A 14,494-nucleotide genomic window follows, 5' to 3' on the forward strand; every position below is an offset into this window, starting at 1 on the left:
TGCCAACGGAGAACTAACGGGTTCCTCCCATCTCAGAAACAGACAAACAAACAAAATCATCTCTTTGCTGTAAGGCTCATCTGTAGTCTGCCACCGCCTTTTTATTTTTTGGATTTCCATTTTCCTTTTATAAAATCCTATGTACTTCTTTTTTCTCATTCACAGCCAGCAGCATTGAACACAAAGGGTCACAATTCAAAGCCAGCTGCAATGAATGTCAGGTTTTCTGTGACTTCATTAGACTGTGGAATAGGTCTGAGTCTGGACTGAAGACAAAACCAGACTAGATTTTCACCAGGGTAATGCTGCTCTGTGAGTATTTGTGAGGTGTAGGAAAAAATACAGCAGGGCCTATGCCAGGGTAACCAACAGCAAGCCCAAATGTTGCAAAAATCTAAGTGCAACATGAATCCTTCAAATCACCAAGAACATGCTGATTATAGCTGAAATATTTTGAAAATACCCGTGACAGTTTACCTTAAAGACTATTTAAGCATGGACACAAGTTTAGAAACATCTAAATATTAAAAATCTTTGCTTGGAACAAATGTTTATAAAGAAAGAGCATATAAAATAAACTTCCTTAAAGTTTCCACAAGCATTATGTGAATCAAAGATCAACATGTAAATCAAAATTTAAAACTGAAAAATGGTACAAATAAACTTGATACTGATATCTATGAACATTTCCTCAAAGATTTCAACTTATGCTGACAAAGGTATCCCATGTTTGACTTTGCAGTCATGCTTAATCAAAAGCTATCTCCGCAGTTTGGTAGTTTCTTGAAAGAAATGTAAACCTATAAATTAGGTCCTTGCTTTATGTTTTCTAAATATTGTCAAATACAGTAATAGATAATATGCATTCCGTAATGTAAATAACTTTTTAATACTGATCACGAGATGCTGCAATAATTGCAAACTGGAGTACTTACAGAATTTAATATTTCATTACAAAAGAGATAACTTTTAAAATGTTTTCATTGTCTAAATAATTACATAGCTGTTGATTTTATATTCATAAAAAATAACTTCTGAAACAACTTTCAAAAGAGAACTAATTCTATGTTATTGTACTTGTATTTTTTAATGCTTGCAGTATGCATCTTATGCACATCAATTGACTCAAGAGCGTTAATTTTGTTCCAAAAATGTATTAAAAAAATGTATTTTTTTTAAAGTTCTCTAAAAGTTTTAACATTGTTCTACAATATTTGCTATAAGAATAAACCGATGCCTGTAAGTCAGTATGAAATTTATACTGACACAAGCACATATGTAGTCTGTAATCTTATTGCTGAATCTAGAATGTGATACCAAATGTTTCCTGCACCCCCATTCAGGAAAACATCCTGTTCAGAATCTTCCTGAAACACAAATGTTACTTTAAACTGAATTTGGGGTGCTAGATCTATGTTCAGTAAGTGACCTGTATACTGCATTTACTACTGTTTTTTTTTTTTTTTAACCAAACTGGAAATGAGTGGACATGGGAGAAGCAACTATTTGCTTTTATTCTCCAGCAGAATGCAAGAAAATAAAAATCACTTAAATTAAGTCTTACTTTATCTAACTTCAATAAATGGAAGAAACTTTCCATAGCTACAGTAGTTGTACCAATAAAATATACCTTTTTATCCTGAAAAATCAGCAAAATGAGCATTTCCAGTTGCCACAGTGAAATTAAGATGCAGTTAGCACTGACATTAACAAAGCTATGGTATCCCTTCCATGTAAGCTGAAGAGATCTTGATCGTGGCTTTTTCTTTTCTTTTTTCATCTCCTTATAATGCCTAGACATGCAAGTAAGTCTAATAAATTTCAAGTCAACACGGTGTGTACATGTAATGAAAGCACGCATGTAAGAATTAGAGCTATAATCTGTCTGACAGTCTCTTAAACCTCTTAACCTACCAAGATTAAGACTGGGTAAAAACAATCTCCTTGCATATAGATAATCAGTTGACAAAGCGTGTGAACTAGGAGCCTGTGTAAGTAACTGAAGCTGTGTTTTATAAAAGTCACATTTTGAGGCCAGGATCAAAGCCTGACTCCCGATTCTTTACTATATTACTAGTAACAATTCTAGAAGTAAAAACAAAAATAAAATGTTGGCCACACTGAAGACCTTGAAAATTCAGTGAAAGTGGAATTATGCCCTATACCCTGTCATATAAACTAACTATATCTAAACAAATTGCCTAAACCAAAACCATGTAAATGGATAAATATGCAAGCCTATATCTGATATACATACTGGCCCCCACAGACTTTGTGCTGTCTCTCCTAATGACTCAAATACCATCACGGCTGAGTAAGAATGGACTTAACAAAAGCCATTTGTGGATTTTAAGTCTCAGAAAGGATGCAGAAATGAGAGCTGAATCACACTGTTCATTTCAGATAATTCTGGGTTTACTGGTATTTATGGGGGAGATGCAGCTTTGAACAAAAACCCCAAGATACAAAACCAAACCAAACCAGAGTTTTTGTCCTTTTAAGAGCTTGTCTACATAGAAATCTCATGGGTATAACTACAGTAGAAGTCTTCCTTTCTGTATGTGGCTGCAGACAGGGAGTTTATAATGTAATTTATTCCCTTTTTGGAATAGAGAATAAACAAATCTTGTATAAGGCACCTTGGTAATAAGTTTAAGTATGTCCACTCTAAGATTTGTGCAACACAGTTACATATGGCTGTACGCCAAACCACCTCCTAATTTGCAGTTACATGTTTACTGAAATGCATATAGACAATGTTCTTGTGTTCTCTCCTAAGTTTGAGAAACTTCATTTTGCCACACCAATGCTGAAGGAAACAAGCTAAGAATGACATAAACCCACGGCTTTAAAGCACTGAACTTTTGGTATGTTTAAAAAACAACAGTGAAACAAAATATTTAGTGTCTTTTCTGGTAAGGAAATGTATTGAACATCATGAAATGTCTTGTGCAATGAAATGTCTTGTGTGCAATGAAACATACAATGAATGAAACAATGAATGAATGAATGAAAGAAACAAAACAAGCCAAATAAACCTTCTCTTTTCAAACCCTTTCACATTGCCAGCTATACTCTGCTTCGTTTGACAAGCTCACTGTTCTCTCAGGGCAGGTGGCAAGGCAGGCGCGAGTGTGGCTAGAGTACTGATGCAATCTAGATACATTTGGCTGGCGCATAGTCTAGTTTAAACAGTCCCTATATTACTCCATCCTGCACTTGGACACGGTCAACCACAGAATGGGAGAATTAACAACGGCTTCCTTACAGTGCATCAGGTAACCTGTCACAAAGTACTCCCTCCACTGTTTTGCCAGAAACTGAAATTCAGCCTGAGTAATTGACAGACTTAACCTCAAACCCTGCGGAGGTTTGACTCGTGAACATAAAGGCCACGGGTTTTCTCATCAGACACGTCTGTTGGCAGCCACAGTCCAACATCTTGGCCCTGGCAGCACCTGAATGGATCCATGCTGCCAAGAATTCTGTGGAACACCTGGATCCTGCTCTGTGGAAATACACAGCAGAGTCTTTGGATCTTTCCCTGAATCTTTTCACTAGGTCCCATAGAAAGTCCACCATCCTCAGCTTTCTACCACTCGCTTCCATTTCTGCGGGCTCAATCGCTACAGTGAGACCTAGGACCCGGAGAACAATATTGGTAATGTCTAGAGGGAAACCACAAGACAGATGACTGAGCAGGAAGGGGAACAAGCATGCAGAATAGGTATCACATGTGAATGATTCCACTGAATAATCTCTGTAATTTTTTTTGAGCAGGAGGAAAATCATCAGCAGAGTTAATGGATCAAAGGAGATTCTTCAGTTTTGTAAAACAAGCTATGTTCATTCTTTTTGTGCAACTAGCTTTCAAGAGCCAGGAAATGAAACGTAGTGTACTCCTAACAAAAATCAATCAAAACTAAACATGTAATCCAGCAAGTATCTATGGAAGCTGTTGGCTTCAAGAGCAAACACAGAATCTGTGTAGCAATTCATGTGAAGTTGGTCCATGAATCAAAAAAGATGGCGTCTCCTACATCCCAATAAGCAAAATCATAACACTACATATTACTTAATTTTTTCGCACACAAATCAGTGCAGGTGCATTAGTCACATGTATGAACATAATCAATACAAAAAGGAGGATTTAAATACATCGTTCCTATTTTGTATTTACTGATACCTTCTGAGACCAGCAGCTTTGCAGTCGTGAGTGTTCTTTCCTTAAGGGGAATACCAATATTCGTAACCAAGATGTAGGCATTTTAAAATCTCAGAATGTCTTACAGATAAAACTCTGCTTAAGTTTCTGATGTTCCTTCCCCATTCTCATGTGGTTGCAGTTGTTCTCTTTCTTGTTCTTCCTGAGGTGGTCTCACACGTTTGAAAAAGCCCATCTGTGATTCAGAGAACAGTAAAAAAATTGCATTGTGATTTTCAAAACATACACACATCCTTTCTCTTTCCTTCTTGATCAGATCCTAACTGATTAGTTATTTGATTTTTTTCCCTTCCTACTCTCTCCTTATTTTTGACCTCCAAAGCCCATAAATATCAGCTGAAAAATTAAACTGACTAATTCAGCATAATCACAGACATGCTCTTTTATTCAACTTCTTCCTGACAAAGCTGAAAAGTTCTTACAGTTATCCAAAAATTTAACTGATTCAGATGATCAGGGGACCAAGGTATTTCTGCAAGCTGCTGGTACTATTTGAAGTAATACATCATTAGTAGGGAAAAGAAAACAATGCAAAATCCCAATTACAGTACTTACCCTGTACATAACAAACACTAGAACAGCCAAAAGCAATAATCCTGCTAGGACAGCCAAAATTATAACCCATACTGGCACAGGCATAGGCTGTGGTTGAATGCCCCATGTAATATTTGTAGTAACCTAATAGAAAAACACAATAAATCACACTTTGCACAGCAGTGACATGCCAAGTTCATTCATGCAATTTAAGTCTTGTATATCTTTATTCTGTAACGTTTAAAATAATCTTAATCCAGCACAAATTACTTTTTCTCTCCAATGTGAGTAAACAGCTATAGATTAATAGGGACATAAAGGCTTCACTGACCTAAATTTAATAGGATTTAAAAATTAAATAAAAGCAGGGCTTTGAGATGTCTTTTTTTTTTTGGTTGGTTTTGCAATCAGTGATACCATGGCAACATGTATTTTGTAATGCTTGATGATTTTCAGAAAAACTGTAGGAATCTGGAAATATTGGGGAATTAGAGAAAAATGACCACGGGCTTTTCCTTTTTTTCTTAGGAGACAGTATTGCTTGAAACAAAAATCAATTCCACAACGCTTAGGAGAGAAAAACCAGTTAATAATAAGCATTAGAAACGATATTAAAAAATAAATCAAGGACAGTCCTTTTCAACCCCTTTCTTAAGATCTTTTATGCTGTAGTGCCTACCAAAAACTTCTAATTTGGCAGCCCAAATAAATGGCCTATATCTTCCTTTCTGTTTGCACCATGTCGTCTTTCTCTTTGAAACCCTCTAGGGCAAGATAGTCTTTTTGTTCCACATTCACATAGTACTTCATATAATATAATAAAGGTGTATTATTCAAGCTCTAAGTGCTGCTACTGTAGAAGACAATTTTCAAGTAAAATAGTTCTCCAACAACAACGGCATTAACGAGAATATTAGGACTGTTCACCGTCATTTTTTTCATTTCAGTTAAGTTTTTAAAGCTACAAATATTGTTAACTCCAGTTTTAGGAGAAAAATTTTTGTTTTACACTCAGTTGTATGTGTATAACTGAAATTAATATATGAATCAAGTATTTAATAAAATTACAGTTATGCCAAGCCACAAAAAAGCTACTCAACAATTACTGTTTTTGTAATAATTTCGAAGTAATTATGTATGGTAACTCAAGCTGGATGTAAATGACTTACTACTGTAGAATTGTGGATATCTTCAAAGGAAAGGTTCTTATAAGGGAACTCTATAACACTGAAAGAAGCAGATGATTTGAGAGAATAGGAGTGATTCTGGTTTTCTTTCTGTGTAAGAAAAAACAAAATTAGTATTGCACGTGGATACAAAAATAACTTTTTTTTATTTCAGAAGCAGGGACAGAATATTCAGTCACTCACACTCATAAAAGTCTGGGTCCAAAGGCGTGATTTTAGATACAGTATTGCACTCTTTCCCCTTTCCAGGTGGCCAACTTGACAGACTATCTTTAAACAATCAGCAGTTCCACAGCCCTGCATGTAAAAATAGGAAGAATATTCCAAATACGAAAATACTTGAAAAGTCGTAAATGGTATTACTTTACTCATAGACATACTTTATTGTTCTCTTTTCATGGCAAAGCACCATTAATATTCAGATACATTAAACAACCCCCAGTATTGAATAATTACTTATAGCGTCCCATAAGTTTGCATTCAGAAAAATATTATGTGAGCCAAAGGTGAAACAGCAGGCAGTAGCTTTAAGGTATGTACTTTATGTACCTACGCAGGAAAAAATTGTTGGGGGGGGTGGTGGTGGTGGTGATGGTTTCTGGTCAATTCACAGTACCATGTTTTTTTATAGGAAAACTCATGGCGATTAACTGCACTTGGTGCTAACAAAATACGCTTTTGTTGCATTCAACAGAAGTCTTCAAACTTGACTTACTCACGTAATCTATAAGCCATATTTAGGACTACAGAAATTCAACTGGCCTTTCTCAACCACATTTCCATTAAAATCCATCAGATAATATTGATGCTAAACCATCAGCATTTCAAGAAGAAAGCAGAGCAAAACAAGGCTTCATTTTACAATTGTGGTTTTAGCTGTACTATAGATAAAAGCACTGTACAGTGTAGGTACATCTGCCAGTGTTAAGTACAACTCAGTGAAATTATTATGAATACTGGATATTAGTCTCTGGGGTGAAATCCTGCTAAGTCATTGGGAAGATCTGGCAAAGCCCAAGCCTTTTAAAAAAAAAAAAAAAAAAAGAACAAAAAACCACCTTAAGAACTCTATTTCTAAATACTGAAGAATATTTGTAGCTTGTATCTGAAAAAAATAAAGTAACTTTTCTAACATTAAAATAAGAAATTAATTCTTATTTTCATTTTCTTTGCTCAACCCTTTTTTTGCCCTCTCCAAAGCCTAAATATTTCTGGAATCAGGGTTGTACTGCCTTAGTCCCACTGGTCCATCCTAAACTCCCAAGCATTTCTCTCAGCTGCCTGCCTGTCCTGCCTTGTCCAAAGCAGGGATAGGTTCATTTCTGTAAGTGCAGTTACAAACACAGTGATATGGTAATATATTTACTTCATATTACAGATTATTTCCAATCTTATTTAGAAAGGACAGGTCCTCCCCATGTCTGATTGCTAAATGTCCACTGATGAGCTAGGAAACGTGTTGTGAAATCAACTGTAATTTGTACCAAAGATGATGACTGCAGCACTCACCTGCTTCCTCTCAGTTATCCTATTTTACCAGCCTGCTTCCTGTGAAGTACTGATTTTCAAATTCAGAGAATAGCACAATATAGAAGACTGACACTGAATGAAGTGCCCAACTTGACCTTTGTTTTTAAGGACTTATAACAGCACAAAACTGTACACATATGCCTCACTGGCTGACTACCCTGAGGAAAAATGATGCACACTGGGGAAAAACCCAACCAAACCTACCAACCAAAACCGCTCCAGAGCATATGACTTTTTTTGTCTGTTAACCGTTTAGATATAGAACATGGATTTTCTGAAATGATTCTTCATCTCATGGAGCTTTCATCTCCATCTTCATTTTAAGAAAACTGAAAATACTATCAACGTATCAGTGCTGAGAGCTTACCAAAGTATGCACATCTCCTTCAATGGCACTTATATCCCTTCGACTGATACGATGATCGCGATTATCTTCCCTGCTAAGCGTTTCATTCTTATCATCATCTTTAGAAGCAGAAACCTAGGATACACCAAGGAAACACAAATAATAAATAATCCTTACATTTAAATATTTGCAGACAGCAAAGTTAAGGTCAAGAAAATATATAACTGGTCAGGTTTCTCTCTTTCTATCCTAGCCATTCTTCAGAACCTGACTTTACCCGCAGCTCTAATTAAAATGTTACTCCTGCCTTTTCTAGATCACTGATGCAAATTTCTACTAAGAACTAACACAGAGCCTTGAGTATCTTAATTCTTCTCCAACTCAAAACTTTTTCATGTATAGAAAAAAAAAAATACTGACTGCAACAAATAATTCAAGTTTGCAATCTTTTATTCCTCAATACTTCATTTTTTAACTCTGAAAAAATAGCACTAGTATGGTAGTGATGTACCACATACCACTGTACATGTGTATACATGTCCAGACATACACAAAGCATTTTTTAGGAGGGGCTTGAAAAAGTATACAGTAGGTTTAAATACATTATTTCAGTAATCCCTTAGAAATTCCCAATGTAAAATTGCAAATTTACATATGGGACTAGGCAGAGCTACACTACTTGTCCTCTACATAACACATTTATATGAGAAAACAAGAGAGTTGTAAAAAATATATTACTACAAATGGTATAGCAAAAGCACAGGAAATTTCTATTTATATATTAGAATCATAGAATCGTTTAGCTTGGAAAAGACCTTTAAAATCATCAGGTCCAACCGTTAACCTAACACTACCAAGTCCACCACTAAACCATATCCCTAAGTGCCACATCTACACGTCCTTTAAACACCTCCACAGATGGGCACTCAACCATCTCTTTGGGCACTTTGTTCCAATGCTCGACTACTCTTTCCGTGAAGAAATTTCTCCTAATATCCAATCTAAACCTCCCCTGGTGCAACTTGAGGCCATTTCCTCTCATCCTATCACTTGTTACTTGGGAGAAGAGACCAACACCCACCTCACTACAACCTCCTTTCAGGTAGTTGTAGAGAGGTCTCCCCTCAGCCTCCTCTTCTCCAGACTAAACAACCCCAGTTCCCTCAGCCGCTCCTCGTAAGACTTGTGCTCCAGACCCTTCACCAGCTTCGTTGCTTTTCTCTGGACACGCTCCAGCAACTCAATGTCCTGCTTGTACTGAGGGGCCCAAAACTGGACACAGTATTCCAGGTGCGGCCTCACCAGCGCCGAGTACAGGGGGACAATCACCTCCCTGCTCCTGCTGGCCACACTATTCCTGATACAAGCCAGGATGCTGTTGGCCTTCTTGGCCACCTGGGCACACTGCTGGCTCATCATATTCAGCCACCTGTCAGCCAATACCCCCAGGTCCTTTTCCACTGGGCACTCTTCCCCAAGCCTGTAGCATTGCATGGGGTTGTTGTGACCCAAGTGCAGGACCCGGCACTTGGCCTTGTTGAACCTCATACAGTTGGCCTCAGCCCATCAGTCCAGCCTGTCCAGGTCCCTCTGCAGGGCCATCTTACCCTCCAGCAGATCAACACTCCCACACAACTTGGTGTTGCCTGCAAACTTGCTGAGGGTGCACTCAATCCCCTCATGCAGATCACTGATAAAGATATTAAACAGAATTGGCCCCAATACTGAGCCCTGGGAAACACCACTTGTGACCGGCTGCCAACTGGATTTAACTCCATTCACCACAACTCTTTGGGCCCAGCCAGCTAGCCAGTTTTTTACCCAGCGAAGCATATGCCTGTCCAAGCCATGACCAGCCAGTTTCTCCAGGAGAATGCTGTGGGCGATGGTGTCAAAGGCCTTACTAAAGTCTAGGTAGACAACATCCACACCCTCTCCCTCATTCACTAAGCGGGCCACCTTGTCATAGAAGGAGATCAGGTTGGCCAAGCAGGACCTGCCTTTCATAAACCCATGCTGGCTGGGCCTGATCACCTGGTTGTCCTGTATGTGCTGCATGATAGCACTCAGGATATTCACTACAGTTTCTTTCTGATTATCAAAGATACCTGACTATTCCTTGTTGTTCTATACATTGAATATCTTCCCTTAGTCTTTTTATACATATGTTTGCTTAAATTCTTCTAGAATTAATTTACTGATTTTTACTACTTGTTCTAAATTGTTGTAGAATTCAGCGCTCTACTCTCAGTCAAACTTGCTGGTTTTTGTCTGGTGTTTCTTTGTCTAGTCCAACCTAGGAAAAAGGAGTTTCTTCTGCTTTGTGCTCTGCAAACTGTGTTTTGCTGGCAGGGATAGCATGCTTTTAAGGCCCACTGAAACACCCCTACTGACCTCTGTGGCATTTGGATGAGGGCCTAGATAAATAAGCTAGTAATAGAAAAAATAGTGCCATTTTCTTCCAAGAAATAAAACCCAGAAAATTTACATAAACAGCCAAGAAGCATCTGGAATGTTTTTGTTCACAACCACATTCAGTATAATTCCATTGCTTTGGCCTTAGAACTCATACAGTACTGTCTTCAAGGGAAAAAATAAAACAACAAACAAAAAGAAACAAGACAAATTTATCTTTGGTTTGACAATGTATTGTCTACCTTTTATTTCACCTGCTATATACATTGACAAGTGCTATACCAAACAGCACAGTCTTTTTCCTCAGCAAGAGATAAAAACTTAACTCAGGCAGTGCTAGACATTCTCAGGGATTTCGGTATTTTGAGTGTTTCCAAAACAAATAAATATACTTCATTCCACTCAAACAAAAGGAAAATCCTGCTTACCTTAATTTTCAATGGATTGATCTCCATATCAGAAGTGCAGTTCATGGGACCATCAATTTCATACTGAACAATATACAACAGTGTGTAGTTTTTGTATTTGTAGGGCCACTGCAGAGTCATCATCACCTTGCTGAATGCACTTGGACCGTTGTTTCTCAGCTGATTATGAAAATAAAGTTAACAGATGTAAAAAAAAACCCCACAAACCCAAAAAAAACCCACCAATACCACCTTCTTTGTTAATGTGCATATAGTTGTTATTTTACATTTGAGCCATAAATGACAGTGCTGCTACCCCTAACCCCAACACTTATGGCAATAGCATCAACAGCTTTACCTAAAAATGGTAGCTAAACTTAAGTCCCCCAACAGGCAAAACTTAAAATTACTTCTGTATTTTGAGAAAAATTACTTCAAAAGCTAAATGGCATTAGGTTTTTTGCCTTGAAGAAATGTAATTTTTTTCCTTGAAAAAATGGTTTTTTTATAGTCTATTGCATGAATCACAGACACTGTATGTGTCTCAGCCAAGATACTCTGAGCACAGACCCATACACCCATAAGTTTCATTAGATAAATGGTCTCTTAAGTTCTAGAACAACTTTTAACAATTCTTAGTCACACAGCTCTCCCCGTAACTTTTGTTTAATTAAGCAATCTAGATTAATGCTATGATCATCCTTTTAAGGAAATTTTAAATACTTAAAATTTTTCAAGGCAAAAGACTTTACAATAATGATTCAGAACAGTTGGAATACAAATGAGGATACTGAATAATTTACAGCCATAAGTCATTTTCTGAGTTCAAGTTACTTCAAATGCTTTATCTAGATTTCAAAGGGCTAGAAAATAAAATACATGTAATAATGTAAAAAATCAGCCTCTTCTATTTGGCCACTCCTGTTACACTAATTGCAGGCATTCCAACACTTCTTGCAGATACCAATTGTTGACCCAGCACTAAAAAAAACAAAAAAACAAACAAAAAAACCCCCAACCCAAACCTTTGTTTCCATGAAAGAACAAAATGAAGAAAAAAAATTGTAATTTACTCCAGAGAAAAGCTACACCAAAAGATTTCTTTTCATTTATCACAGAACTGTGTACTTGAAATTAGTAGTAATTGCAAACCTCGTAGATATGCTGAACTAGAGGTCCAATATCATCTTCTGTTTCTGGATTCTCCTTCGGCTGCCAATTTGCAATAGGAAGGAATATGTGATCAGGAGACGACACACTAAACAGTGGAGCAAACAGGTCATTATTATGAAGTACAAAATGATAAATGTAATTCTCTAGAACATCTCAAAAAAATCAACACACTTAAATACAATCTCTAATTTTTCATCCTCTCTATATAAAAAACCTGAAAGAACAGAGGTTGAGTGGCTTGTATATTAAATGTCAGTTTTCTTCTCTACATGAAAAGATGAACCTTATATTTAGAAACATTTTTTCCTGTCCTAAACTTTGGATTCATCCTACAACATCTAGTAAACCATTAATAGAATTAAGATACATACATGTCATCCAAAAAACACAAGGTGTGAAATACTTCGAAAATGAGAAATATTGATGATGTAGAGACTTATCAGTACAGTCATAAGAACAACTCAGCATGCACTGAAAACAGTGAAGCTAGCAATACTGCTTTTCAGTTGTGCTATCCCCCCACCTCTCAGATATTAACAAAATTAGGTCACAAAAATTAGTATAGTGGAAACTTAAAAAAAATTATGACTCAAGAATCTGAGGTAACTGGCTAAGCAAGAGGATGGTATAGCTTTTAGGTGTGAAGTATAGATTTCCGGTAAGCAGAAGTAACAGAGATAATGGAGTCATTACAATATTAATACTGTGCTTAAGACTGAAGAAGGTGAGGGCATTGCAGACTTAGCTTCAACAGGATTTTCAACTTTGGTTTTAGAAAGGGATGCACAGGTTTTCAGATGAAAACCCAGTCAGTTTGTGGAGGAAGAAAGTGACCTGGAAAAATGTGTGCAACTGCAAAAATGAGGGGCGATTTGTTTTTTCTCCTTCTTCTAAAAAAATCCTCTAGTAATAGAGGCACAACATTCCTTTTTGGAATTAATTTTGTAATTATTTAAGATCTGAAAGTCCAAAGGGTGGCTAGAGAGAACCATATTTTCTTTATGATTAAAAATTCCCTAAGGATTCCTGAAAACTTATGCAGACCTGAAAGAAAGTTCATTGAATACAAAGAAGCAAACATGCAAAGCTCATTTGAGAAAGAGATTTATTAAAATAGTATCAATACTTACCCTCTAATTTCCACAGCTGCTGAAATAGCAAGGTCACCCTGATAGAATGCTACTGGACTTAGGTTGTCATACAGGTTGGAACTGCAGAGAAAATAAAAGTTAATTTCTTAAGTGAAATAAGCTAAGTATTAAAAAAAAAAGCCTTAAAATAATTGTATGTAACATCATAACATCACTCCTGAGCCACTGTAGAAAAGCACATTTACTAAAACTAAGGATCAGATTCGAGCAAGTTCTCACTTAAATGCATGACAGTCCCACCCTCAGCACAATTTGGAGGTCCCTCAGCAGGGAGGTTGATAAAGGACACAAAGCTAATGCTGACTCTGTTTCTTAGCTGCTGCATGTAAGAAAATTCAAATGCCAGCGCTGTGGGATAACACCAACCATATAGCTAGCAGAGCCCTGAGTTCCACTTCAGGACATCTGTTTTGCTCAGGGACTTTTTGGCCTCAAACTAGTCCCAGGGCAGAAAAGTACGCTAGGGCTACTTTTGCCTACCCCTCTTCATAGTGTTTAAACCAGTACTTGAATACAGTTAACATCCGAATCCTCCACTTCAGATACACCAAGAGATGACAGATATTAAGGCATGTAGAGTCAATCACACATAAAATGTCTTTGGTCTTTCTTTGTAAACAGAGAAAAAGAAATACAGAGAACACTCCTGTTCCCCTCAAAGTGGAGCTGGGAACAGAATCTGATCTCCTTAGACACATTTGATTATGCGGTCTACCTAAGCAATTTCCTTTAGAAAGATCTTCCTGAATTCTCTAATTATTCTTCACTGCTGCTGTAATCAAAACATACATGCAACAATGTTTACTTCCCAACCTGTAGATACATCATTCTTTCAGAGACTAGAGTTGTTCTGCTAGGAATTGCGCCAGCTTCAGAAATCTAGCTTTGTGAGTTTAAGATAACTAATGTGGTCTTTAAAACCTCTTCCAGATAATACCTCGATAATGCCTGTCACTATGAACTGTGATTACCGCGTTCAATTGCATCACTGTTCTAGCATTCGGAAGTCATGTAAGGAAATTCCTTCTGTAAAAGGTGTAAAATGAACTTCCTTCCTCTTCCATCAGAAGAGAAGCATGACTTAAGCAACCTCGCTGACTCTTTTTTATTCCCAGTGAAAGGTAGCTAGTGACCACTGTTAGCCTAGGGAAGACGACAGACACCCTGGAGAAGATCACTTTCTGCAAAGAAGAACTGGAGTCACATGCCACTGGCACAGCTTACTAGCTGATGGAGAAGAGGGAAAAAAATTGAACAGACAGCAATGTGAGATCAAAGAGATCTTTAATGCTGCCAAGGCCTTTGATCAGTATGGCAAACCACCGTATCATTAAAATAGAATGGCGGGTTTAAACTTATTTAACTCTCACAGACAAAAAAATACATATGTGGGTAAGAATAATTTATTCACTACATTGAAAAAAATGAAGGCCTTAAGTGGAAAAAAGGTCCATGGGGGAGGCGGGAGGGGAAGCAGCTGTATTTGTACAGTCCATTAAGCAATGTAAAACTGTATTGGGTAAAGA

The 14,494-nt window shown here is 37.1% G+C and overlaps 1 protein-coding gene across 1 annotated transcript in view; it reads right to left on the reverse strand.

The window, feature by feature from the left end:
* Window positions 1–3,725: 3,725 nt before the first annotated feature.
* The window catches only part of ITGAV (integrin subunit alpha V), a 48,068-nt gene continuing 37,299 nt past the window's right edge, over window positions 3,726–14,494 (reverse strand). Inside the window, exons 23-30 of the mRNA XM_075710090.1 lie at window positions 12,948–13,028; window positions 11,797–11,902; window positions 10,666–10,824; window positions 7,844–7,957; window positions 6,130–6,243; window positions 5,929–6,036; window positions 4,781–4,903; window positions 3,726–4,400 (exon numbers count right to left, since the gene is read on the reverse strand). Coding sequence (XP_075566205.1) covers window positions 4,305–4,400; window positions 4,781–4,903; window positions 5,929–6,036; window positions 6,130–6,243; window positions 7,844–7,957; window positions 10,666–10,824; window positions 11,797–11,902; window positions 12,948–13,028 — 901 coding nt within the window. The 3' untranslated portion in view covers window positions 3,726–4,304. The remainder of the gene's footprint in view (window positions 4,401–4,780; window positions 4,904–5,928; window positions 6,037–6,129; window positions 6,244–7,843; window positions 7,958–10,665; window positions 10,825–11,796; window positions 11,903–12,947; window positions 13,029–14,494) is intronic.

The sequence above is a fragment of the Pelecanus crispus genome, chromosome 5 (assembly GCF_030463565.1).
Source record: "Pelecanus crispus isolate bPelCri1 chromosome 5, bPelCri1.pri, whole genome shotgun sequence".
Taxonomy (NCBI): domain Eukaryota; kingdom Metazoa; phylum Chordata; class Aves; order Pelecaniformes; family Pelecanidae; genus Pelecanus; species Pelecanus crispus.